The sequence below is a fragment of the Mauremys mutica genome, chromosome 1 (assembly GCF_020497125.1).
Source record: "Mauremys mutica isolate MM-2020 ecotype Southern chromosome 1, ASM2049712v1, whole genome shotgun sequence".
In the NCBI taxonomy this organism is placed as follows: Eukaryota; Metazoa; Chordata; order Testudines; family Geoemydidae; genus Mauremys; species Mauremys mutica.
This window is the reverse complement of record NC_059072.1, coordinates 136,174,481-136,199,672: the sequence shown is the minus strand read 5'-3', so window position 1 is coordinate 136,199,672 and position 25,192 is coordinate 136,174,481. Positions and strand designations below refer to the sequence as shown.

The 25,192-nt window shown below is 44.9% G+C and overlaps 1 protein-coding gene across 4 annotated transcripts in view; it reads right to left on the bottom strand.

Moving 5' to 3' along the window:
* TSPAN11 (tetraspanin 11) overlaps positions 1-25,192 on the bottom strand; it is a 164,015-nt gene that overhangs the window by 52,147 nt on the left and 86,676 nt on the right. For all 4 annotated transcript variants that reach the window (XM_045001098.1, XM_045001097.1, XM_045001101.1 and 1 more), the window contains 3 exons: positions 12,613-12,687; positions 10,007-10,111; positions 9,258-9,416 (listed from right to left, as the gene is read on the bottom strand). In XM_045001098.1, the coding sequence (XP_044857033.1) occupies positions 9,258-9,416; positions 10,007-10,111; positions 12,613-12,687 (339 nt within the window). The remainder of the gene's footprint in view (positions 1-9,257; positions 9,417-10,006; positions 10,112-12,612; positions 12,688-25,192) is intronic.

Sequence of the window (25,192 nt, the reverse complement as noted above, 5' to 3'; positions counted from 1 at the left end):
AGGCAGAGGAGGTTAATTATGAAATTGTATTACAGAAATGTGAGGAGTACTGCACTCCACTGAAAAATGAATCACATGAGAGAGAGGTTTTTATGCAGTGTTGTTGTAGCTTTATTGGCCCCAGGATATAAGAGAGACAAGGTGGGTGAGGTAATATCTTTTATTGGAACAACTTCTGTTGGTGAGAGAGATAAACCTTCAAGAAGAAGAGCTCTGTGTAAGCTTTAAACTTGTCTCTCTCATCAACAGAAGCTGGTCCAATAAAATATATTACTTCTCCCACCTTGTCTCTCAAGAGATGTTTTTAAACAATAGTGTAGAACAAATGTGAAACCATAGCAGACTCTGTAAATGATCTAAGGCTGAAGAGCCAATCCTGCAATTTCTTGAGGGGTGGAGGGCGGGGTCTGAGCCCCTGATTAAAAAAACACCAGATTGCAATTGGGATTTAGAACAAAAAAAACCCAGAGAGAGACTATTGGGAAATCCAGAATTAACCCTTGACAAAACAACTATAATTGACCAAGCAACAGAAGTCACCCGAACTGGAATGAAGCTTGTAGAGCGTGGACGGTGCTTTGACACTACAGACATGATAGAGAATCCAAAATACAGCAAGAAAAGTAACCTGAGGCAGAAAGGCACATGGAGCACAAGTCAGAATCAAGCAAAAATAGCACATGAAGCTGCACATTCTGTGACATTTACCACAAGTCAGGACAATGCCTGACATATAGGAAAAGATGCAAGAAATGCAATGCATTACATCACTTTGCAAGAACCAGCAGTTTGTGCACCTGCTGCTAGCTCAGGTGAATTCGTCATTGGAGTGATGGACAATACTGTAGCAGCAGATGAATGGACTGCCAGCCTGTAAACAAATGGGATGTATATTAATTTTAAGTTGGACACTGGTGCACAAGCCAATGCATTACCAGAAACAGTGATATTAACACTACACAAAAGCCACTGGTAGTGGAGAGTAAATGGGTAAAACTCAGGGATTATAGTGGTGAGTTTATCCCCACTAAAAGCATGTGAACTAGATGTATGGGTAAATAAATTAGAAAAGTTACAATTTATAATAATACCAGGGAAAAGAGCCCCTGTTACTGAGTTAAAAGCATGTCAAATGCTTGGTCTTTTCAAGAGGGAGCACTCTGAGAGACAGAGAAACAAAACAATTGAGGAAGAGTTTGAGGAGGTCTTCCAGAGGACAGAGAAGCTCCCAGAAGAGTACAGCAGAAACCTGAAAAAGCCCAACTATCCAACAATTCACATCCCTAGGAAAGTTTCCCTTGCCTTAGGGAAGAGGTTAAAATAGGACCTGGATTGGTTCGTTGCTCTGGGAATCATAGAACAAGTAGAGGAACCAACAGAGGGGTATGCTCATTGGTCACTGTAAAAAAAACAAACACAAAAACCTTCAATGTACAAACCCAAAAGAATTAAATAATTACACGAAAAGGGAATTTTCCCCACTACCTACAAGGGGAGAATTTTTGGAGGAGACGGCTGGTGCCAAATATTTTTCTCTGCTTGACATATCAGCAGGATTCTGGCAAGTGCTCTTAGAAAAACAGCACGTTTGTGCACTATCAACACCTGGTTGGGGAGACATTGTTTCTACAGACTGCCATTTGGGTTGTGTTCAGCATCCAAAGTGTTTCACTGGAAAATATAGCACAATTTTGATGGTCTAGAGGCTTACATAGATAATATTTTGATCTGGGGAAAAGCAGTAGAAGAACATGACCATAGCCCCCCAGTAGCTTTGGAAAGAACCAGAGCGGCTGGCCTAAAGCTAAAAACAAACAAAAAACCGGTTACCTACCTTTAGTAACTGTTGTCCTTCGAATGCATTGCTCACGTCCATTCCATTGTAGGTGTGCGTGCCCCCACGTGAGCGGTCGTCAGAGGCTTTTGCCTTAGGGAGTGCTGTACCCATGGCACGGTATATCAGGTGCCGCCGTCCCCACACCCCTCTCAATTCCTTCTTGCCAACAACTCTGGCAGAGGGGCACGAGGGCAGGTAATGGAATGGATATGGGCAACACATCTCGAAGAACAACTGTTACGAAAGGTAGGAAACCATTTTTTCTTCCAGTGCTTGCTCATTCAATTCCATTCTAGGTAACTCACAAACAGAATCCTTGGAGGTGGGCTCGGAGTTCACAGCTTTACAGACTCTGCCGAAGCCAGCGTTATTTCAAGCCCACTGGGTCAGCACATAATGTGAAGCGAATGTGTGGACAGATGGCCAGGTCGCAGCTTGACAAATTTCTCGGATCAGCACCTGAGTGCAGAAGGCTGCCAAGGAAGTTTGCGCCCTAGTTGAGTGAGCCGTCTCGACTGCTGGCGAGGGCACCTTTGCCAGCTTGCAGCATTAGTGGATGGAGGCCGTGATCCAGAATGAGAGTCTCTGGGCTAACACCACGCAACCTTTCATCCTGTCAGCAACAGCTTTGTTCTATCAATCTAGAAGGCCAGTGCCCACCTGACATCCAGGGCATTGCAGCCTGTGCTCCTCATCCGTCCCATGAGGTTTTGGATATAGGACCAGTAAGTCGATATCTTGGCTCAAGTGGAATTGGGAAATGGCCTTGGGCAGAAAGGCTGGGTGAGGATGCAATTGAACCTTGTCCTTATAGAAGACTAAAAGAGGGCTCCAATGTGAGCACCTTGATCTCAGACACCCAACAGGACAAAGTTATAGCGACTAAGAGGGTGACCTTCCAGGAGAGAAGCAAAAGGGAGCAGGAAGCCAAGGGCTCGAAGGGAGGGCCCTGGAGCTTTGACAGCACGAGACTGAGGTCCCAAGGTGGGCTGGGTCCCTGACATGCGAGTAAAGGTGCTCCAGCCCTTTCAGGAACCATGCCATCATGGGATGGGTGAAGACTGACCTGCCTTGAAATGGAGGGTGGAATGCGGAAATGGCTGCCAGGCGAACCTTGACCAAAGACAATGACAAGCCCTGGAGCTTGAGGTGGAGCAGATAGTCCAGGACATCCTGCAGTGAAGCCTCCTCTGCACAAATGAGCTGATCTGAGGCCCAACCTGTGAAGCATTTCCACTTCACCACATAGGTAGCCCTGGTGGAGGGTTTCCTGATGCCCAGCAGAACCTGCTGGACACCAGGAGCACTGCTGCTCCTCCCCATTCAGTCACACAGCAGCCAGGATGTCAAGTGCAGCGCTGTGAGGTTCAGATGCAGTAGGCTGCTGTGGTTCTGGGACAGCAGACCTGGTCGAAGAGGCAGCTGCAGAGGGGCGGCTGCTGACAGGCTCAGCAGCATGCTGAACCAGGGTTGCCAAGGCCATGCTGGGGCAACAAGGATGATCATCGCATTGTCTTCACCTCAGGGCCGGTGCAAGAATGTTTCGTGCACTAGGTGAAACTTCTATCTTGCGCCCCCCCGCACCCCACCATGAGGCCCCCTCCCAGTGTGCCACTCCCCCCTCCACTTGCTGCAGGCAGCCCTCCCTGTGCTCCAGTGCCCCAGCTCCCCCCACCTAAATGCCGGTGGCGACCGGGGCGGCTGAAGATCCAGCTGCCACGGTCGCTGCTGAAGCAAATGGCGCCCCCCAAATCCCAGTGCCCTAGGCGACCGCCTAGGTCTCCTAAATGGTTGCACCACCCCTGCTTCACCTTGAGCAGGACCCAGGGGATTAACGGCACCAGTGGAAAGGCGTACATTAATACTCCCAACCGTAGAAGAAGGCATCTGACAAGCAGCCCTGGTCCCTGCCCAGTGGAGAGCAGAACACGTGGTGCTTCCTGTTCTGCCAAGACGCAAACAGGTTCACCTGGGGAGTCCCCCACCAGCGGAAGATTAGGCTGGCCACTTCTGGATGGAGTGACCACTTGTGGCGAGACGAGAAGGACCTGCTGAGGTAATCTGCCAGGACATTCCTAGTTCCAGGCAGATGGGCTGCTACCCGGAAGATGATGTGTAGCCCTAAGGATTAATCTGCTGGTCTGTATAAATATATCTTTCTTATAAATTTGAGTATTTGATGTAATAGGCTTATAGATTTATATTAAGAATAAGTTTGGCTGTAATGCAAGAGACCTACAGGCCAAAACCCTGTATGTTAAGCTAATGCGAAGTTAACACATTTTGGGACCCTTACCCAGAAAAGTAAAATTAGACAAAACACCCACGCAGATGTCTAGAGACCTTTGCCTGAACCAATAACAATAAAGGGTGGAAAAAGGGGATTTTCGCCCACAAATCTAACAAGTACACCACAAATGTGTACATACCTGTCATCCACACGCACATACATACTAGCCTATGGGGTAAGTGTACCCTAACATTTCCGTGGGGGAAGGATGAAATTTGGCCATAAGAGGAAGGATTTCCTACCAATGCCCTATAAAAAGGCAAGGCAGCTCGCCATTAGGCAGACAATCTACTCCTGTATACTCTTCATTGCCTCCACCGTCAACAATGTATCGATGCTACCCATCTACGACGGCTATGAATTATTAATAGGCCGTACTTTATTTCTTTTCAAACTGTAAGTCTAAAGGTACTTAATTTCCCTTATATTTTATTTTAGTAAAGCTTACAGAGTTAAATTAAAGAGAGTAAACAGCTCTGCAGTATCTTCCTCTGCCAGAGGTGTGAAAACGGAAATTGCCACAGGCGTGGTCTTGTATTTTCCAACACCAGGTTATTTAAAAAGAGTGTGAGTATTAACCACGTTTGCAGCTTGTAAAATTGTATTATCATCTGTATCGCTCCAATAACAGTAAGACAATTGTAACTCTGTAATTCTAACTGTTTTGCCACTTGCTTACTATTTCATTGATTTTAATAAAGGGTCTTTATGACTATATCTGTCTCAGTGTAAAATTCCTGTCATACCCCCGAAGTTCCTTCTATAAACTCTGTGAAGCCTGATTTAGGACAAGCTTTATCTTCTGATCAAACAAATTGGCGAGCCAAAACCCATACTATTTAATAGTCAATGAATATTATTAATATTATTATTAATATTATTAATAAATCAAGAAAATAATTAAATAAAATTAAAATTAAGTGGATAAATTAAATCAACACTATTAACACACTCCAAATCAGGCTACGGATGTGCTGTACAAAGAAGTTTCAGAGGCTGAGAGCTTCCTGACAAAGGGTGGAGGACATGGCACCGCCCTGCCTGTTGACGTAATACCTTGCAGCTGTATTGTCCGTCAGGACCTGCATGATCTTGTCTTTCAGATGGGGTAAGAAAGCCTGGCAAGCCAGGTGAACCGCTCCGAGTTCCCTGACTTGATGTGCAGGACTAGGTCATGTTGCAGCCAATGCCTTTGGCTGTTGCGCTCACCCAGGTGGGCCCCCCACCCTAGATCCGCTGCGTCCGAGACCAGGGTGAGCAAAGGGGATGGGGTCATGAAGGGAACTCCTTGCAGCATCAACTCGGGGTCCCGCCACCAGCCCAAAGACTGTAGGACATGGCTCGGCACCGTGACCATTCGGTCCAGGAGGTGCCTGCTGGGAATGCAAACCACGGCCAGCCATGTTAGCAGGGGCCTTATATGGAGCCGGGCAAGGCTGACCATATGTACATGCAGCCATGTGGCCCAGTCACAGGCACATATGGGCCGTGATGGGCCCTTGTGTGGGAGATTAAGTCTGCCATGGCCTGAAACCGTGCCTCTGGACGGAAGGCCTTAGCTTGCGCGGAGTCAAGGACTGCCTCTATAAACTCTACGCGTTGCACTGGTGTTAACATGGACTTCTCCAAGTTTATCAACAGGCCCAGGCTGAGACAGGTGGAGCAAACCAGATCGAAGCTTCTTTGCACCCACTCTGGAGACCTGACTTTGATGAGCCAGTCTTCGAGATATGGGACCAGGGGACCCCACGCCGCCTGAGGTAAGCCGCTACTGGCGCCATGCACTTGGTGAACACTCTTGGGGCTGATGATAGGCCAAAAGGGAGCACTGTGAACTGGAAATGCCGTCCTCCCACTATAAAACAGAGGAAACGCCTGTGTCCGGGGATTATGGAAACATGGAAATATGCATCCTTCAAGTTGAAAGTGGTGTACCAGTCTCCCGGATCCAGGGAAGGGATGATGGAGGCCAGGGAAACCATGCAGAGCCTAAACTTCGTGAGAGACTTGTTGAGGCGACGCAGGTCCAGAATGGGTCTGAGGCCCCCTTTTGCCTTTGAGATTAGGAAATAATGGAAGTAGAAACCTCTTCTGTGCATGTCCTGAGGAACCTTTTCCACTGCCCACAGGCACAGGAGCTTTCTGACCTCCTGAATGAGGATTTGCTCATGAGAGGGGTCCCTGAAGAGGGACGGGGAAGGGGGGTGTGTGAGGGAGGGGCAGCCATGAACTGTAGAGTAGAGCCTCGGGATACTGTATCCAGGACCCAGCTGTCTGAAATTACCCTTGACCAGGCCAAGTGGAAAGATCGAAGGCGATCCAAGAAGGGGCGGGAAGGATCCGGGGAACTGACTGGGGCATTGCTCCTGGGAGGAGCCTCAAAACACAAGCTTCTGGCCCCCCAGGGTGTTTAGAGGGCCCAGGCTGTGCAGGTGAGCGGGAAGAATAGGGGAGATGTTGACTGAAGCTACTGTCACGTCTTTTTACAGAATGTTGGTGGGGGGCTTCCAAGCAGGCTGCGGCGTATGTATGCTCAGCGAATGAAGGGTGTCCTGTGTGTCCTTCACCCCATGCAGTCTGGCGTCTCTCTGCTCAGAGAAGAGACCAACCCTCAGGTCTTGGATTGAAGTCTGCATCTCCTGCAAGAGGCCCACCGTTTGGATTGACGAGGCGAGAACAACCGCTAACCCCATGCAAAGCAAGGGAGAGAGGTGCTCCGACTAACCACCATGGGCGGTAAGAAGGAACTGAGGGTACGTCCATACTACCCGCCCGGGTCGGCGGGTAGCGATCGACTTCTCGGAGTTCGATATATCGCGTCTCATCTAGACGCGATATATCGAACTCCGAACGCGCTCCCGTCGACTCTGGAACTCCACCACCGCGAATTGCGGTGGCGGAGTCGACGGGGGAGCCGCGGACTTCGATCCCGCGCCGTGAGGACGGGTAAGTACTTCGAACTAAGGTACTTCGAGTTCAGCTACGCTATTCGCGTAGCTGAACTTGCGTACCTTAGTTCGACCCCCCCCCCCAGTGTAGACCAGACCTGAGAGTGTGCAGGGATGGCGGCGCCTGATATACCGCGCCATGAGCGTGGCACTCCAGGGGGTGCCACAGCTTTCCCTATGGATACCGCTAAGGCAAAAGTCTCTGACTACCGCACACGTGGGCACGTGCACACCTACAATGGAATTGACATGAGCAAGCACTCAAGGAAGAAATATAAATGTCATGTAACATATATAACATACCTGGGAGAGAAGTTAACACAGCAAGGTGTAAAGGTAGAGGCCATCACCTACACACCTGCCCCAGCAGAAAAGGAAGGCTACAAAGATTTCTTGGAGTGGTGAACTATGTAGAGAAATATATGCCTAATCTAGTTGTGCAAGACAGCAACCTAGGAGAGGAACTGTCCAATGGACATGGGATGCAACTCTTAACAAAGAATTTGAGAAACTGAAGGCGTTAATTAAAGAGGCCCCAGTCCTGAGGTACTAGGAGAGTAAGCGTAAAAGTAAGCTGTCCACAGACACCTCCAAGGAGGGTATTGGTGTGGTTGTCTTACAACGGTAAGATCAAAACTGAAGACAAGTGGCATAAGCATCACAGCACTACCAAAAACAGTGGGTCAAGATGCCCAAATAGAGAAGGAGGCTAAGGCCTTAGTCCATGGCTGTAAAAAGTTTCATGGCTTTATTTATGGGAGACTGATGTTAGCTGAAACTGACTACAAACCATTTATTGCCATTGCCAAGAGGGGCCTGGCAAACACCCTCCGCCCCCCTCAGAGATTGTTTTTTCAGCTATAAAGGTAGTATTTGCAAATTGAATGGGAGAGATTTGCTGGTTGCAGACACACTCCCTACAGCATTTGACAAAAGTTCAGTGGACCTAAGTAGGCATAGACTTGTTCATGTTGGCTGCAGAAAAGCTATGTACTTGTCCTAGACTACTATTCTCACTTCCCTGAGATGGCTTTACTAGAAAATACGACAGCTAAATAGATGATTAGATCTGACATGCACATTTATGCTAGACATGGTACACCTGATAAAGGGCCACAGTTTAGTGGGCATGAGTTTAAGCAGTGAACTACAGATTTAGACATGTAACTATTAGTTCCCATTAACCCCCATCTAATGAGTTGGTGAAAAATGGTGTCACAATAATGAAGTGCTTACTGAAAAACGATGAAGAGTCAGACTTTGATCCATATTAAGCATTGTTAAATTACAGAATGGCACCAACTGTCCAACTAAAACAAGAATGTCTGCACTGTTAGAAACTGATGTCTGACTCACTGGGGACTTGCAGATATATAAAGAGACAAATAAGGCAAAACAAAAAAAAACCCAATATGATCTGGGGTACCCAGAGCTGCCACTTCATGAAAATGATGCTGTAAATATCTATGATGGAAACAAGAGTCACAAACAGCAGTGGTGTCTAGAGATGTAGCCCCACGGTTGTATGAGGTCATCAGCCCATTCGGACACATCCTACAGAGGAATAAGTGACGCCTTCTTCAAATCCCAGAAGGGAGGGAGATAAGAGGCACAGAGCCTGACATTTGAATTGAGAGGGTCTCAGACAGGCAACAACCACAGTAGGTTGAGATCACGGAGTCCCAGGACTTGGAACAACCTGCCACCTTCTGACAGCAGTAGTGCTGATGTTACAGGGGAGCCGTGTAGGTACAAGTGACTGCCGAGAACCTCCAAGTCTAACTGAGCATTCTTTGCAGTTTATTAGGTTGGTTAAAAAGTATTTGTGTGTTGTGTTACTGTTGGTTTTTAAGTGTTCTAGTTATTAAGTTTTGGAAGGGAAAAATGTACCATTGAGGACTGTGCCTTTAAGGGATGGGTTCAACAGAGTCTGAGCTGGGCACTGGGAAGCTCTTATGGTTATGCACAGGCCGTTGGAACCGAACACAAAATAGAGCACAACTCTTGCAGGCACCTTAAGGACTGAGTGATCACAGACCACCACACAAATCATCATAAAAGTGCAACGATTACTGATACGTCCATCAGTTTCCATCCCTTCCTTTTTCTGTAAGATAACGTCATTTATGCTTTGTTCAACAAACAATAGGAAAAAACCCAGACTGTCAAAATGACATTTTACCTCCACCTTGTAAATATTAGATGGATGATCCCTCTTCCCACATTTGAAGGTGATTGTTTTACAGCAGCTATCTGGTACCACTCGGCCACTGGACTCTACAGACAGGATATAGACACTGTGCTGCCAATCAGCTGAGCTATTGCTGCCACAGCATTTGAACTGAAATGGAAAGGAAATGCTGACATTCAGTGGAGGGCATGACATTATTCTCATGAGAAGAAAACAAAGTAACGTTGAGCCACTTATCAATGAAAGCATACATCCCTTTCAGTTTGTAGATACGTCAAGGGGATGGATGTGTTAGCAACTCAGTTTCGTCTCCGGCCATGTCAGTTATCACCCTCCGGGGGCACACACTCAATCATGGGGCCCAATTCTGATCTCACACTGGTTTTACAATAGTTAAACTCCACTGGCTCCAACAGTTACTCCTGATTTATACCAGTGTAAATGAGATCAGAATCAGGCTCAGTGACCGTAACTGTTGCAAAAGCCAATGCAGTCAAATTTACAGAAGTAATCACTGATTTGGAGTCGCCTCTGTTTTTGCATCTCAACTTTGAGAACAGTGAGGGTAGCTATCTGAAGAATCAGACTTTCAGAAAAGCTTCTTTCAGAGGTTTGCCTGAACTTCCTTGGTCTGGTAATTAGGTAAGCTCAGGTCATCTCATGAGATTTCCAGCAACTAGTAATCTTAAATGAAACATGAGCTAGGCAGCAGCAGTGTGAGTGACAGAAGATTTCCTTACGTCTTGCTGCAGGCGATCGATGGAATGTGTGATGTGTGTTTTCCCAGGAAGAGCATAATTCTCAGTCAGGGTCTGGGTCAGGTGCTGTTTCAGCTCCTCGCTTAGCTGTATACCAATGAGAAAAGTCATAATGAATACATTCTAGAAGGAAATGTGCATTTTTGCTTTAGATTTTAGGTCCCTCCAAGGCATGATTCAGATCTTTCTTATTTCAGTGTAAATCAGGAATAAGTCCCCAGTGTCAGTGGAGTTACACTGGTGTAAAACTGGCATGAAGTTGGAATCAGGCCTGATATATTTATATATTAAAATCCTAAATTGGCGAAATCTTCTTTTAAAATGTGCTTAAAGTGACATACGCCCTAAACAAACAGAACATTCAAAGGCCCAGATGGCCCTACATCTTAAGTGTCCATAGATAGAAAACAAAACAAAAAACAAGAAACGTCAGACACCAAACCTTCTGTTCCCTGAACTATTGTTCTGTATCTTATCGTGTGTTTGCTTGTTTCGTTAGGTTGCATAAGCTCTTCAGAGGAGAGATCACATATTAATCTAGATTTGCAAAATGCAGTGTTAAATTACAGTGCTATGTAAAATGATAATATAATAAACAGGAAATGAAAAATATAATTGATATTAAGACCAGATCATTAACTGCAATCTAAATTATTAAAATAAATTAAAGGCATGGGGGATGAGCAACATTATGAGGCTGATGATAACTTCATAGAGTATTAATCTGATTGATGGAACTCTGGGTTCATACTACAGGCCTTTGATTATTGTTTACTCAAAGTCAGTGTGAGCTGGCTCCTTATCTATGATTAGGCTACTGGGATTTAAAATGTGAATAAAATAAAGTGTTCCAGAAAAGACAGTGAGCCTGATTCCAATCTCAGTAATGCTGGTTTAAAATAAGAGGTAACTCCTTTGTAGTCAGTGAAGTTGCACTGGTGTGAGATCAGAATCAGGCCCGAGATTTCCAAGAGAGAAAAAATATATAGGGCGCATGGAGGGATTCTGCAGGCTGGAACAGCAAAAGAACCCAAAAGAATCTTTCAAAGCAGAAAAAGAACAGCTTCACTGTTGTATAACATGTGCAACACTGGCCAAAATATAATATTCCCTTCATCGTTTATGTGGGAGTATTTCTGGTGAGCGAATGATGTTTTTTGGAAAGGCATCCACAATTAAAAGTCAGCAAGTGCAACATTATATAATTCTACAAAATTAAACCCAATTCCCATTCATACATTTACTGATCGAATATACCAGCTAGTGGGAGGGAGAGCAGAAGATCAGGGCTTGGGAACTGGTCCCACACAATTCGGGCCCCAGTCTAACGTTGCCTCTGTTCTAAACCAGAGTAAAGCTGTCGGCTTCAGAGATATTCCAGGATAAATGAGATTAGAATCTTTAACTTTCTGAGGGCTTGTCTACACTTACAGCACTGCAGTACTTAGTGAAGATGCTACCTGTGCTGAACAGGAAAGAGCTTCTTCGGTTGCCATAGCACTGTCTACACTGGGGGTTGGGTCGCTGTGGATTTGCAGAGGTGATGAGACCATGGAAATTCCTCTCACATTTCACCACTACCAGTTCTTGGGGATGTAGGTTTCTCAACTGTCTGCTAGGAGCCACGCAGTTCAGAGAGTTCGAGAAACTACCTCATGGGGAGAGGGGCAGAGGAGCTTGAACCCAGCCTTTGATCTATGTTTCTTTTGTTTTAAATGCAGTTCCCTGGGGCTAGCAGTGGAGATGGGGAGCTCAGCTGGATTGCTGAAACTGTGCTAAGGGGCATCCCTCTCCAGTTGATACAGGGCTTCTAGGGGAGGAGGGAGCTTTCCTTCATGTTGGAAGAGATGAGAGGTTTTCTATCCAACAGTAACATTTTGTGTGTGTTGGTGGGGCTCCGACTGTCATAGGCAGGACACTGGACTAGATGGACCAATGTTCTGAACTGGCTTATTTTCCAATTTATGCTCTGAATGTGTAGGAACAACAAGTTACAAACTTACCCAGCCTCAAGCACACTCCTTTGCACTGTTACAGTCTGCAGTATTCTCAAGGGGTTCCCCCTTTTGCGCTCAGATGAGGGCTCAAACCCAGCAGAAATGCCCAGAGCAGTCAGGCAGCAGCAACATCTGAAGGGTCGCCACACACCCCTTTGTGCTGAGCTCTGCAACACCTGTCTGCACAGGGTCACATGGAGGGAAGGTGGAATGGCCAATCAAGGTGTACATTGTACAAGTTGGCTTGTGCCAGAACTTGGGGAAAGGAAGAACCTGGGGTTGTATCTGTTGCTCTTCTCCCATATCCTTTGGGAGAGGCAAAGCTAAGCTGGATGGGACTGGGATTTGTGTTCCTCAGCCCAGCAACGTTTTCCTGTGGTTTAGACCCATATTATGTGGCCTTGCTTTGTGCAACGGTATTTGGCTCTATGAATTTAAGAAAATACTTCGGGTAACTTTTACAAAACACTAATATTTTCAATTAATTTCTACTGAGCTCTTATAAGAAGTGACTTTCTTAACCCAACCTTGCCGACAGATATTTAGTGCTGTAACATTAAAAATATACATAAAACAAACCTTCCAACTTACCCTTTGATAGTAAACGTAGGCAAGAACTCCAGCAACCAGCTCGATAAGGAAGATCAAGAGGAGCATGGAGAAATACTGCAAGGGGGAAAACAAAAAATAACCCCGGTTGTATCTGATTAGAAAAACAGGACAACATAGATTCCAAAAGGAAGTGAAAACACGTTCCTACAATGTCAGGAACTCTGACGCTCTTATGTTTGAGAGATGGTAATTCCCTGAAGTTCTGAAGTAACTTTTACATGAAGAAGCAAGTAGAGAAAAATGGTTTAAGGGTTAGGGGGGTAGCCTAGGACTTGGGAGATTTGGGTTCAATTCCGTACTCAGCCACAGACTTCACGTGTGACCCTGGTCTCCCTGTGCCTCAACTCCTCATCTGTAAAATGGGGAGAATAGTGCTTCTCTACCTCCTAGGGGTGCTGAGAGCTACTCAGATACTATGGTAATGGGGGCCACTTAAGTAGCTAACACAGGTCGGCAGAAACATGCTGAGCAGGAAATGAAGGAGTTAGGAAACGAAGAGAAGACTACCAAAAAAAGAGCAAGTGGGGATGAAAGGAAAAGATGGGAAGGCCGTGGCCAGTGGGGAGAACAAGGAGCAGGAGGATGCTAATGGGTTCCTTTATCAGAGACAGGTTTCAGAGTAGCAGCCAATTGGTTAGTCTCTAAGGTGCCACACGTACTCCTGTTCTTTTTAGCAGAGACAGTGGCTTTAACAAACATTTGTCTCCCTTGTAAAGAAATCATGGCTGGGTTGGAGCAATTCATGCGACTAGTGCATCTAAGGATAACATCATAGTTTGGACCCTGCTTCAGCAAAGCACATAAACATATGCTTACATCCATACTTACTTAGCAAAGCAATTATGCACATACCTAATAGCCAATGTGCTTAAGTGCTTTGCTGAATTGGGGCCTTAAACATTAATGGCTTTTCGCACTAAGCATGGCCCAAAGCAGATTTTATAAGTTCATAAGCCTATTTTGCAGCCATTTAGAAACAAAACCATAACAACAAAAACAACCTGGCAAAGCAAATGTACAGCGTAATCTGCACATGGAAAACTTCAAGTTCAAGGATTTGGCTGGTTTCATGCTCTCTCTCCTGCACTCTATTCGTGAGGGGAAAAAAAACAACAACAACTTTTTTTAACAGTGGCAAAACTGCACTTTGTGTCTCACCCTTTCACAAATTAAAAGCAGCGATTTCCAGAAAGATTCATATTGAGGCATCAGCCAACCATATGAAATTTCAGCCCCAAAGTTGAAAAAAAAAATCACTAAAAATTATGAGCATCTACAAATTGGGATTAGAATGTAAACTGTTTTACAACCTTAATTAATGTATAATGGTCAACATCTGAGCCCACTGTAAAGATCCCAACTCTGGTCATTTATTGAAGTTTCATTTCTCAGTTTATTCCATTGCCTTTTTTTTTTTATCTGTAAATAATAATCCTGAGAGAGGTATTTTCCCATTAGCCAGTATAGAACATAGGAATTAGAGGATCTCAGAACCTGGGCTCCAGCCTGAGTGGGAAAACCTACCCTGCTATTTTTAGTTCTGGAGTGAGAGCTCTGCAAGGCTGAGTCCTGTAAGTGTCAATGATGCTATTAATAGACATAAAATTAGGCATGCCGATAAGTGTTTGCAGGATCAGGACCCAAAGTCTTAGCTTTGAGAATCAAGCTGGGTTCTCTCCTTGCACGCCAACTGTAATAGGGATTCTGCAGGCCAAAGTATGTGCTCAGAGACACGTGGGTAAACATCGTCTTCAGTAAGTTTGCAAAAGTGCAACTAATTGGCCCTGTAACTGGAACCTAAAACAGTTTTGTTGATAATGCTCAAGAAGTAATACAATCCAGCTCCCTCTCTGTGAGCTGTGCTGGCTTTGCAGGGCTAACATAATGACCATCTGTTTGGCTCATCAGCAGGCTCTGAACCTGGGATCTTCAGCATTGCTTGAGCTAAAGGAGAAACTCCTCTAGGTGGCAGCCGTAATAGAGTCTTATCCTCTTATGAGGACCAGCCGCTAGGGCAGGGGTAGTCAGCAAGCAAATTGCAATCTCGACTGCCAGATGCTTCAGAACAGACCCCCAATTTTTTTTTATTTACTTATTATTATTATTATTGTTTTTTTTTAAACTTTCTCTGGAGTCTGGACCCTGGACCTTTACTATACCTTGACCAAGAAATTTGGACCTTCATAAAAAAATAACTGACTACCTCTGCCCTGGGGGCACAAAAACCACCATTGTACAAGTCAGGGTTACACTGACAAGAGTAAAAAGGAAAAAGAAATAATTTGTCACTATATGGCTCTGAATATACATAGGCGGCAGATTTACAAAGGGTTGTTTTCAAGGTAGAACCAAAGTACAAAGAATTAATTGCTTTTATACCTTTGGATATTTGTTCTTCAAATTTACCTCTTTGTATACAAGTGTATGTGCTGTTCTATTACCAGCCGCAAGGCTAGATACCCACTTTTGAAAGGATGATTGTTAGGGTCAAAAGAATGTTTGTACCTTACTCTCTACCATACTGGGGTCTTCCCCTCCACCCCTGGGGTATGCATTCTAGCCATGACTCTAATATGGCATCCTTAGGAGTATTATTATTCATTTTAGGTTGTTGCTAACAAGGTGACCTCCTGTGTTTTTCTTGCATATCTCCTATTCAAGTATTGACCAAACACAACTCTGCTTGACATACAAGGAAGGAAAACAGCTCACCAAGAAACGTGACCACTGCAGACTAAGTCAAACCTGACTCTATGACTGCCATCAGTGGCAGACTTGGAAACAGGGGAAACTTGTGTAAATTGACTTTAGTGGAGCTATGCTGAGTTATACCATCAAAGCATCTCGCCCTCCAACTGCAATTAAAGAGACCTAGGCCCTGATTTCCCTCTTACTCTGGTGTAACTCCATTGACTCCAATGGAGATCATTCTGATTTACTCTAGTGTAAAATGGAGAATGGGGACTTTGTTTTCAAAACATCACCCAGTTCATTCCTATTGTCACCTTCTTCACTTGCAGAGGACTGAGATGAGCAAAATTGCATACACTTTGCTCTTAATGATACTATGTGAAAGGAACCCCCTGCAGGTTTTTTCACAGCTATTGAAAGAACTCTCAGAGTCAGAGCCATATCAATATCAGCATTTTACCATGACTGCATTCTTTTTCTTAGTACATAGAATCCCAGTCAAAGAAAACTCTCAGCTTGATTCTCCTCACCTGTACGCTGTAGTAAACCAGGAGTAACTCTGTTGAAGTCAATAGAGCAGTATCAGTGTAAAATCATAATCAGGCAATCTAAATGCTCACCCATTATTAACGGAATGCTACAGTACACAAAGCACCACTGAAACTGTCTTATAGCATAGTATCTATAGGAGGTCCATACCCATGGTTTGACATTATGCATATTAAAAATTCTGGTTAAATGTAAATACTGTACATACACTTACATTGATTATACTAGTGCTTTCTAGAACATAAAAGGACCAGTACTACATTATAAACCCATGGAGAGAAAATTTTCATTTTACAGTAAATAATACTCCTGTATCAAGTATCAGAGGGGTAGCTGTGTTAGTCTGGATCTGTAAAAGCAGCAAAGAGCAAAGGTGCTACACAGGACTCTTTAATACTCCTGTATGTTTATGCAGCTCCTGTCAACCCAGAGAAATCCCAGAGTGCTTTACCAGCTACCTACCACTGAAACATACGTGCTTCTGAGGAGGAGAAACACAGCAGCTGTTTTAACAGAACAAAGCACAGAACGCACACAGAGTCCGAGAGATACCAAGTGAAGTGTACCATATCTGGTTAAAACTGCAAGGACAGCTTAAGAAGGCAGAATGTAATTAACAGAACTGAAACAAATCCAAGGTGAGAAGGGTTAACAAATAACCCTACTTACGTTAAGGATCCCATTCAGGACCTTGGTTTTATGACTCATTAAGTAAGCTCTCTGGAGCAGGGACCATCTCAGTGTTATATGTCTGTATAGTACCTAGCACAATGGGGCCCTGGCCTCTAGGTGTTACCATAATTAAAATTAATTAATTAAATAATAAATATGTTGGCTAGAGAAATGCCAAGGAAGCCTGGAACCTTTCAATTGCTTTCTTTTGGAATTGGGCAGCAACAAGGTGGCCAGAGATTCTTTAAGTTTTGGGGTGTCAATCCTGACTGCATCTGTGGAGGCAAGGATGAAAGGGCAGAATCCAACCCTATGGAAGTATAAGAAGGAAACTCCTCAAGTTAAAACTCATGGAATTTCTTCTCCCCTTTGTGGATTATTCCAGCACACGATGGACCCCTATAGTAACAAAAGTTAGAATAGTGGAACTAAATATAACCATGGCATTAAAGAGCTGTTCCGCTTTAGAAAGCACATGGAAAAAGGGCTGGGATGCTTCATTTTAATACAGCTATTTTACCCTTAAGAATACAAAGCAGCTTGCCAAAATCTGGGAAAATGTTAAAAAATTATTCCTTTCCATTAATCTTTTTTTTTCTTTGAGCTCTGGAGGTGGATCATTATGCTGGTAATTTTACAGTTGATGCATTTGTTACATGGGATTCTAAGAACAGTGATTAGAATGCTTGCCTCATTAACTTGTCACTTCTCCTGCTAATCTCCTCCACACCTGCATGTCTTACATATTGAAAAATAGTACTGTTCCAAGAGTATTGTGAGAAATTAACATCCAATAAAATCTAGGTCAAACGACGAGAATTAAACTTTCAGGCAGGATTTTTTGGAAAATCACAAGCTTACCAAAACCCATCTAGTTGATGTGTCTCAGTCCGCAATTCATTTCTGATACCACCTGGGACACCAAATACTTATTACATTTTTTTTTTTGAAGGGGAATGTTAACAAAAGGATGGCTTCATTTTGTCAGCACCAATTCATGTGTCACTGAAACAGCATTACAAATACAACTCCAGGGTTCTCCTAAAAGAATATAATTGCTATGGTTGCTATTGAAGAGAAAAATTATACCTTCTTTTAATGGCAGTCTAAATTAGTACATGCCACCACCTCACAGGGATTTTTTAAAAATCAAGTCTTCTATTAATACTTAGTCAAGTCATCAGAAATCATTCTAGAAATGTAAAGAGTAAAAGAAATATCAGACAAAAGTGTCTTTTAAACGCCTCTTTCTTTCCTAGTAAATAAATGTGCCGAGGAAGCTAGGGGCACACTCAGAATAAATACACTTGTCTCATGAGAAATGCTGTTTGTTTGGTGGTGAAAATAAAGCCAGGCTATTTTTTTTCCAGCAACTCTTGAAGGTTCTTCCCCCCATCAACATAGAGTTCTGATTCATTAGTTAAATGAGGATGACAATTATGGCTCAAACCCCAAGCTCAGTATCCAGTCTGATTAGTTTGGCTAGACTCTGAGTAGATATGCAGGGAGGTGGGGAGAGAAAATTCTGCTACAGAGCTGCTCACTAGACCTACTTCACCACTACGGAGGCCCACCTGGAGACCTACTGAAGCCCACTCCTGCCTGAGAGTGGAGAAAAGGTGATGGTTGTGGGAAAGGACCATTACATCAGCCTTGCACCTGACTCATGCCCACGCATGCTGCCACAAAGGGGCCTCACGCAGAGTGGGGTAGTAAACAGCACAGGTTCCATTGCAGAAGGACCCTCTGTCTATGGAGGAAGTGACTGGATTGCATCCAACTGATAAAGTACAAGAAAAGCCAGTGCTGAACCAAGGCCTGATCTGCACGTAGCCTTGTCTCAACCTAGTTGCACGTATACCTACACTTAAACATGTTTCCCACCACCATAAGTGACCTGTTACAGAGACACAGTAACACCACTTCCCCAAGTGGTGCTGAGCCATGATCAAGGTACTGAGATCGATGCAGCATGAGTGTAGACACTACATTATCGATGTTGACCTTTACAGTCCTCCAACAGCTTTCCCACAATGCCTGACACTGACCATTCTGGTCACAACTGTAAAATTTACTGCCAAGGGGTCATGGAGAGCAGAAAGCCTCCCTCTCCTTTAAAGCCCTGCGAATTTTGGAAATGCCTTTTCCTGATTGTGAATCTTTGCAAGCGCAGCTAGAAGTGCTCCACTGTTGCGTACAACTGCTCATGCTCACTACATGCTCCAGACTAGCTCTGGCTTGTGACAGGAGATGTTGAATCTCCTGAGCCTGTGGGGAGTAGAGGCTGTGCAGGCACAGTTACTGACCAGCCATAGAAATGTGGACAACTACAAGCAGATTGCCTAGGGGAGTCAGGAGAAGGGGGTATGACAGGGACCAACCGCTGTGCGGCATGAAAGCGAAGGAACTGTGCTAAGTCTCCCTGGCCTTCCGATATGCCTAACAGTCAATCCAGAGCCAAGCCACAGATTGGCCATTTTTACAAAGAGTTGTGCTGTGAGCCAGGATCAGTTTGAGACTCCATCGCAGTCCAGTCAGTCCCAGCAGTTGAGCATGGGCGAGCTCGGTGCAAACGAAGGATCCTTGGGCAAGTGTGTAAATTTATTTCCCATTACAGTGATGGCACCCCCGACTTAACAGGACACAGCTACCGACTTTGCATGAATTTACTCGTACTACAGGAGGCAGTGGTACAACAAAGAGAGGTAGCGTTGTTGTTTGTATTTCATTTCCCTGTAGAGTCAGCCAAAGGACGCCATGCAGACCAGTTTGTTTATGTACACAGGGATGTCTCTTAAATCCTCCTGGGAGATCTGGATGACACTTTCATGGAGGCACTGTGCAATCCTCCCCCAAAAGCTTCTAGAGATGGCAACCGTATTTCTTTCTCTGCAGGAGGACACTTTCCCACAGCAGTCAGCGATAACTTCAGCAGGCACCACTGCAGTACAGAGGCTAGCAGCATATGGGCCTGGGCTGCTTCAGGACGCCAGCTGCAGCTGTATTCTCTCTGCCTTTGTTACCCTCACAAATGAAGTATCAGCGAAAACAACCACCACCTGTGGAAAATGGTGCCAGTATTCAGAGCCATTGCCTAAAATAATCATAGCTTCATGCAACTGAGCAATTCCCTCTTCACTTCCCTCATCCCTGGTGGGCCAGGCTCAGAATGGCTGGTGCTGCGAGTGGCACCATGCACACAACTCCAAAGCAGAAGTGTCAATAAGCATGTCTTGTGCAAAACGTTAGGGTAGCAAGGGAGGGAGTTCTGAACCTTAACGTTTGATTTCTGTTGCAACTATACTGACAATGGTACCTCTGTGTGTTTTATCTGCAGCTGCAGCAGTCTTGACGGCTCCCCCTACACACCCATGGAATGCCAGAGCCAGATAAGGAGGAGAAAGAAGAGGACTTGGGAATGACATGTTCAGTGAGATCCCGCAAGCTGGTGCTGCATCAGACTGTGAGCAGAGGGCTTGGAGGGTGAACCCCGAACACAGCCTGGAGAAGGAAAGAGCAGACTGGAGCAAGGCCCAGGACTCCCAGCAGGGAAAGGAGACGGAGATGCACAAGGACACAAGGGGGTTTCTCTGGCAGCAAACTCAGATGCTGCAGACTCTTGTGGACCTACAGGTTCAACAATCATGGGCTCGCCTCTCTTTGCAGTCCATGGAGAGCTCCACTGCAGCACCTCCTTACGCCCCCCTCAACATTCCATGTTGCACCAGGGATCACAGACCTACCCCTACCACTTCCAACCGGGGGACATTAAGGACAACTACAGCTCCACATACATGACATGCGAAAACTACGGTTGCTGTATGTGTATGTAACTAAACTGGACATAAGTGTTCTTTCCCTTTGTTAAATTCTGTTCCATTAATATATTCAATTTTTAATGTATTTGCTTTTAAATTGCACAGAGTTTTTTTGCATTTATTTTATTACTAAATAAAATTCTATTATTTGGAACGTAATTCACGTTCATTAGTTCACACGTGCTGTAGAGTGTCCAGCAGTTCTGGAAGCGCCTGTTTACTTGTTACTGTACAGTGTGACACAACTCACAGGATCAGTGACAAACAGTTTAATAATCACAAATGTACAAGCGCTGCACAATTCCTAACAGGCCCCAAAACAGCAGGGCCAGGCAGAGCACGGTACACTACAACGCATTACCGTGGCTCATGGTAAAACTGCTCTTTCAAAGCTTCCCTGAGCAGCATAGCCCTGCATTGAACTCTTCTCATAGCCCTTGTGGCTGTTTGCTGAGTTTAAACAGTCAGACACTCCCCACTCCACCCTAGCGGCAGCTTTTTCCCTTTGGTTCACAAATATTATGCAGGACATAACAGGCAGCTATAACCACTGGGGTATTTTTTCCACTGAGATCAGATTTTGTGAGTAAGCATCCTTTCAATCTACCAAACACACTCTCAATTGTCATTCTGCACCTGCTGAGCCAGTAGTTGAATCCTTCCATGGCACTGCCCAGCTGGCTGGCATACAGCTTCATGAGGCAGAGGAGCAAGAAACAGGCTGGGTTCCCCATGATTACTACTGGCTTTTATGCATTGCCATTGGTAAACCACCATTTGGGGAAGAAAGGCCCTGTTTATAGCTTTCTGAACGGTCCTGTGTTCTTAAAAGATGTAAGCATCATTCATGTTCCCTGGTCAGCCCATATTGATGTCAGTGAAGTGTTACCAGTCACCCAACAATGCTTGCATAATGATAGAAAAGTAGCCCTTTCTGTAGATGTACTCTGTGGCAAGATGGTCTGGTGTCAAAATAGGTATGTGTGCTGTCTACTGCTCCACCACAGTTCAGGAACCCCACTGCTGAAAATCCATCCACATTGTGCAGAGTCAGTCTTGCTTAGCCGGAGACAATTAATGGCCTTGCACACTTGCATGACAACAGCCCCCACAGTGAATTTTCCAATTCCAAAATGATTTTCCACTGACTCAGCAATCCAGCACTGCAAGTTTCCACAGTGTGATCGCCACTTGCTTCTCCACTTTCAGTGCAGCTCTCACTTTGGTGTCCCTTGTGCAAGAGCGAGCTAGGCACACAGATCCAGGAATAAGAACAGGAGTACTTGTGGCACCTTAAAGACTAACAAATTTATTTTAGCATGAGCTTTTGTGAGCTGTAACCTTGTGCATCTGAAAGTTCTGCAGCCACTGCTTGTCATCCCAAACCTGCATTTTGATGTGAACCCACCAGTCAATGCTCATTTCTTGGGCCCATAAGCAGCACTGAATGATTTGCAGCTGCTTTGTGAATGCCACCTGCAACCTTGAACTAGTTTGCGCAGTGTCCCACGGTGATCTGTCCTCTGGGAAATCATCATGTGCCACATGGCTGTGTGACCTCACAGTCCTGTAGGAGATTAACTTCTTCATAACCAGACAAAGGGCGGGTACAATTTGGAGGCTGGTGTGGAGCCATGGAGATAGACTGCTGCTACAGAGTCTCTGTGCATACAGACACGCCAGCATGTGAAAGGTGAAGTTCACCTGGTCAGCACCACCTGCATCATCTGGTGGCGTGGCAGTTTGTATAAGTCCTACAGTTGTCTAAGTGTGCAACACATTGCACAGGACCGACTGAAGATGCCGCAGAGCTTCCTGGCCATTGTCAGTAGTGTCTTCACCGGGGCATCATGATCTAGAAATTCCTTCACAGACAGAGTGAGGCAGTGAACAAGGCAAGGGACATGCTGGAAACTGCTATCTTGCATTATTTTGTGATGTCTGCTCCAACATCCATTGGCACAAACCCAGCAGAGATGGTGTGGAGCTCCAGCCACTCCTCCATGAGAGCACACACTTTATCCAAGATGTCACCAGGGTCTGCTCTTTTTCACTCCCACACATGGAGAGTGGTGTGATGTTGAATGAGGGTGTACATGTTGCCAGTGCTGTTGCTAACCCAGTGGGCTGTAACAGACAGAGACCACATGTCCGTGGTCAGGTACACATTCCCGCCTTCACACTACTCAGCCCACACTGTACTGCGCTTCTCACAGCAGCACACAGATCTGGCACTGCCTTTTTAGCAAAATAGGAGAAGCTGCCTAGGGATCTGCCACCTGGCACAGCTGCAGCCACAAAGCATCTGAAGCCCTCACCTTCCACCAGGGAGAAAGGAAGCGTGTCCATGGCCAGCATCCTCACGCGTTCTGTGGCCAGTTTCATGGCCATAAGGGGCTTGCAATGATATTTTTGCCTGCTTCTGAAAAGACTCCACTGTGGTCCGTGGAGTGATGCTGCCTGATTTAGCAGATGAGATCATGGAAAGTGTTGGTGGTGTCAACCTCTCTGACCCAGTAGACCCAGGGCTTGTTTGCTTTCCTCCTGAGCTAACCTTTTGCGGCATGTTTGTGTTCCATACATTTTAGCAGGCCCAGTGTCACCAGTCTTTTGGTGTCATGGACCAGACTGACTCTGTCTGTACAGGTGGCAAATCGCAGAGGTACTGTCCCCAGCATCAGGCTGGGAATGGTTCCAAACCCAGAATCTTGACTGTTTGCCTTTGGCAGGAAGGGATTGGGGGCTTATAGCTGGTGATGGTTGCTGCTGATTTAAATGCAGTGTGGAAGCATCGCCTAGTTCCCCCTAAACAATGTCCAGCAGAGATGGAGACTGTTCCCCACCTATGGGCTGTGACTAATAATCACATCCTTTCCAGAACTGACTGAGCTGATCGTCTCTGGACAGTAGCCTGCTGCTGTGCTGGCTCAAGAAAAGAAACCTCATGTAGTGCTGGACTAACGGGAGATGCGCTAACCTCTTTTTTCTTCTCACCAGTAGTATCACCATCACCTGAAGTGGTCAATTCGGCCCCAGGATCCTCTTCAGAGGAGCCATATGCCTCTGGGAAAGTCATATCAATTGGTTCCCCATCTTCACTTCCTGGAGCTCACACTGCAGCACTAACACAACAGCTTCTCCACTGAGCAAGATTCCAGAAGCAAAGGTCTTCTTTCTTCCTCCCCTTCTGAAGTGCTCCACAAAAGAATCCTGCTTGTGAGAAGCCTCAAGCTAGGGTCTCCTGGATCAACTAACACAGCTCTCAGACTGCGGCTGTTCGAGCAATGGGGAGACATTACGGCTTGAACTGGCAGCGCTGTCAGAGACTGATCTTTTTCTTTAATGAGACTGAAATAACTGCCTCTTTACAGTCCCTGTTTTCATCTTGCAAAAAAGTGAGGGGAAGGCAGGCTTCATGGAAGTGAGGTGAAATCAAGGAATAGTTGCTGCTCTACATAACAGTAGACCCATCAGTCAGCGCAGGTATAGGGTCAGAGAAAGAATACCTTAATGACCTGCACTGCTGGGAGAATCCTCTCCAAAAGCTGCGGCTTTCTCCAAAGATGCAGTCTGCTCTGCTGTTGAGCTCCAGGCAGAGCTTCAAACAAATTTCAGGTGGCTACACTGAACCAATTGGAGATAATGTGCCCTCATTCTATGAAAGCATACCCATGGTAACACGTGACAGACTACACAGAAGTGGAATTTTCCAACATCAACTCGAAACAAAATGGGAAACTCAGAACAAAAAGCTAACATCAAAGTGAAATAGAAACTCAGAACAGAATGTTAAAGCCGGAATGAAACAAATGAAAAATTCAGAATGAAAATCTAAAGTTGGAACAAAACAAAATGGTAACGTCAAAACAAAATAAGACAGTTTACAAATTTCTCCAATTGCTCCAAAAATATCTTGTTGAAAGTTTAGCTGAAGCCGATTCAATATTGCAAAAAATATTCCTTTGATGAATAGGTATTTTCTAATGTAAAATGCTTTCATCAGAAAATTCTCAACCAGCTCTCCCTACCTCACAGAAATCAATGGGGCTCTGTAGCGATGCAGGAATCCGAGGGCATGGAACAGCTTATAAGATAAGGGCCTAAAACATGATGATGTATATTAAAGAAAACTAGTAAGAGAAAACAGAACCCTATCCTGTATGTAATAATAATGGCCTCAGGTCAGGTTTTTCCTGGCCATTAATAACCAGCTGGAGGAGTTGAGGCTAGAGGCAGGACAGGTCTTGATATCTTTTTCTTGTGGATTATGGCATGTAAAATGGGAGATGTTGGTTGTTAAATAAACTGCTATTACACTATTCATTAAAAGATAAATAAAAAGAAGACCATTCCTCTCCAAAACTCATTAAAGTAAATTCCCTCTGCAAGAATGATGAAACACCAGATCTTAATAAATAAAGCCAAGAAGTCACTGTTTCTTTTGGCAGACCAGAGATGAAGCAATGGGAAGGTCTAAAGAGACAAAGCTCAGTTAAACGTGACCCCAGACGTAAATTCTGTTTAAATAAATAAATAAATAAATAGCTGTAATAAACTCTAGGAAAACTGCATCAATGTTTCCATGACATTAAACAACAAAAACGGAAACAGTTTAAAAATAAAATAGACATGGAGCTCTGGCATTTGCAATGCATCTATCGCAACATAATGCAAGTGAATAACAACCTGAAAATGTAAATGTCAGGACTGTTTTCGGTGACCAGGTAAAGAGAAATGATCAAAATAAACTCAGTCTAATCAGTGAAAACTAAATTACTTTTTAAAAAGTAATTCGGTTTTAACTTCCAAAGGCCGTGGCAGTAAAATAG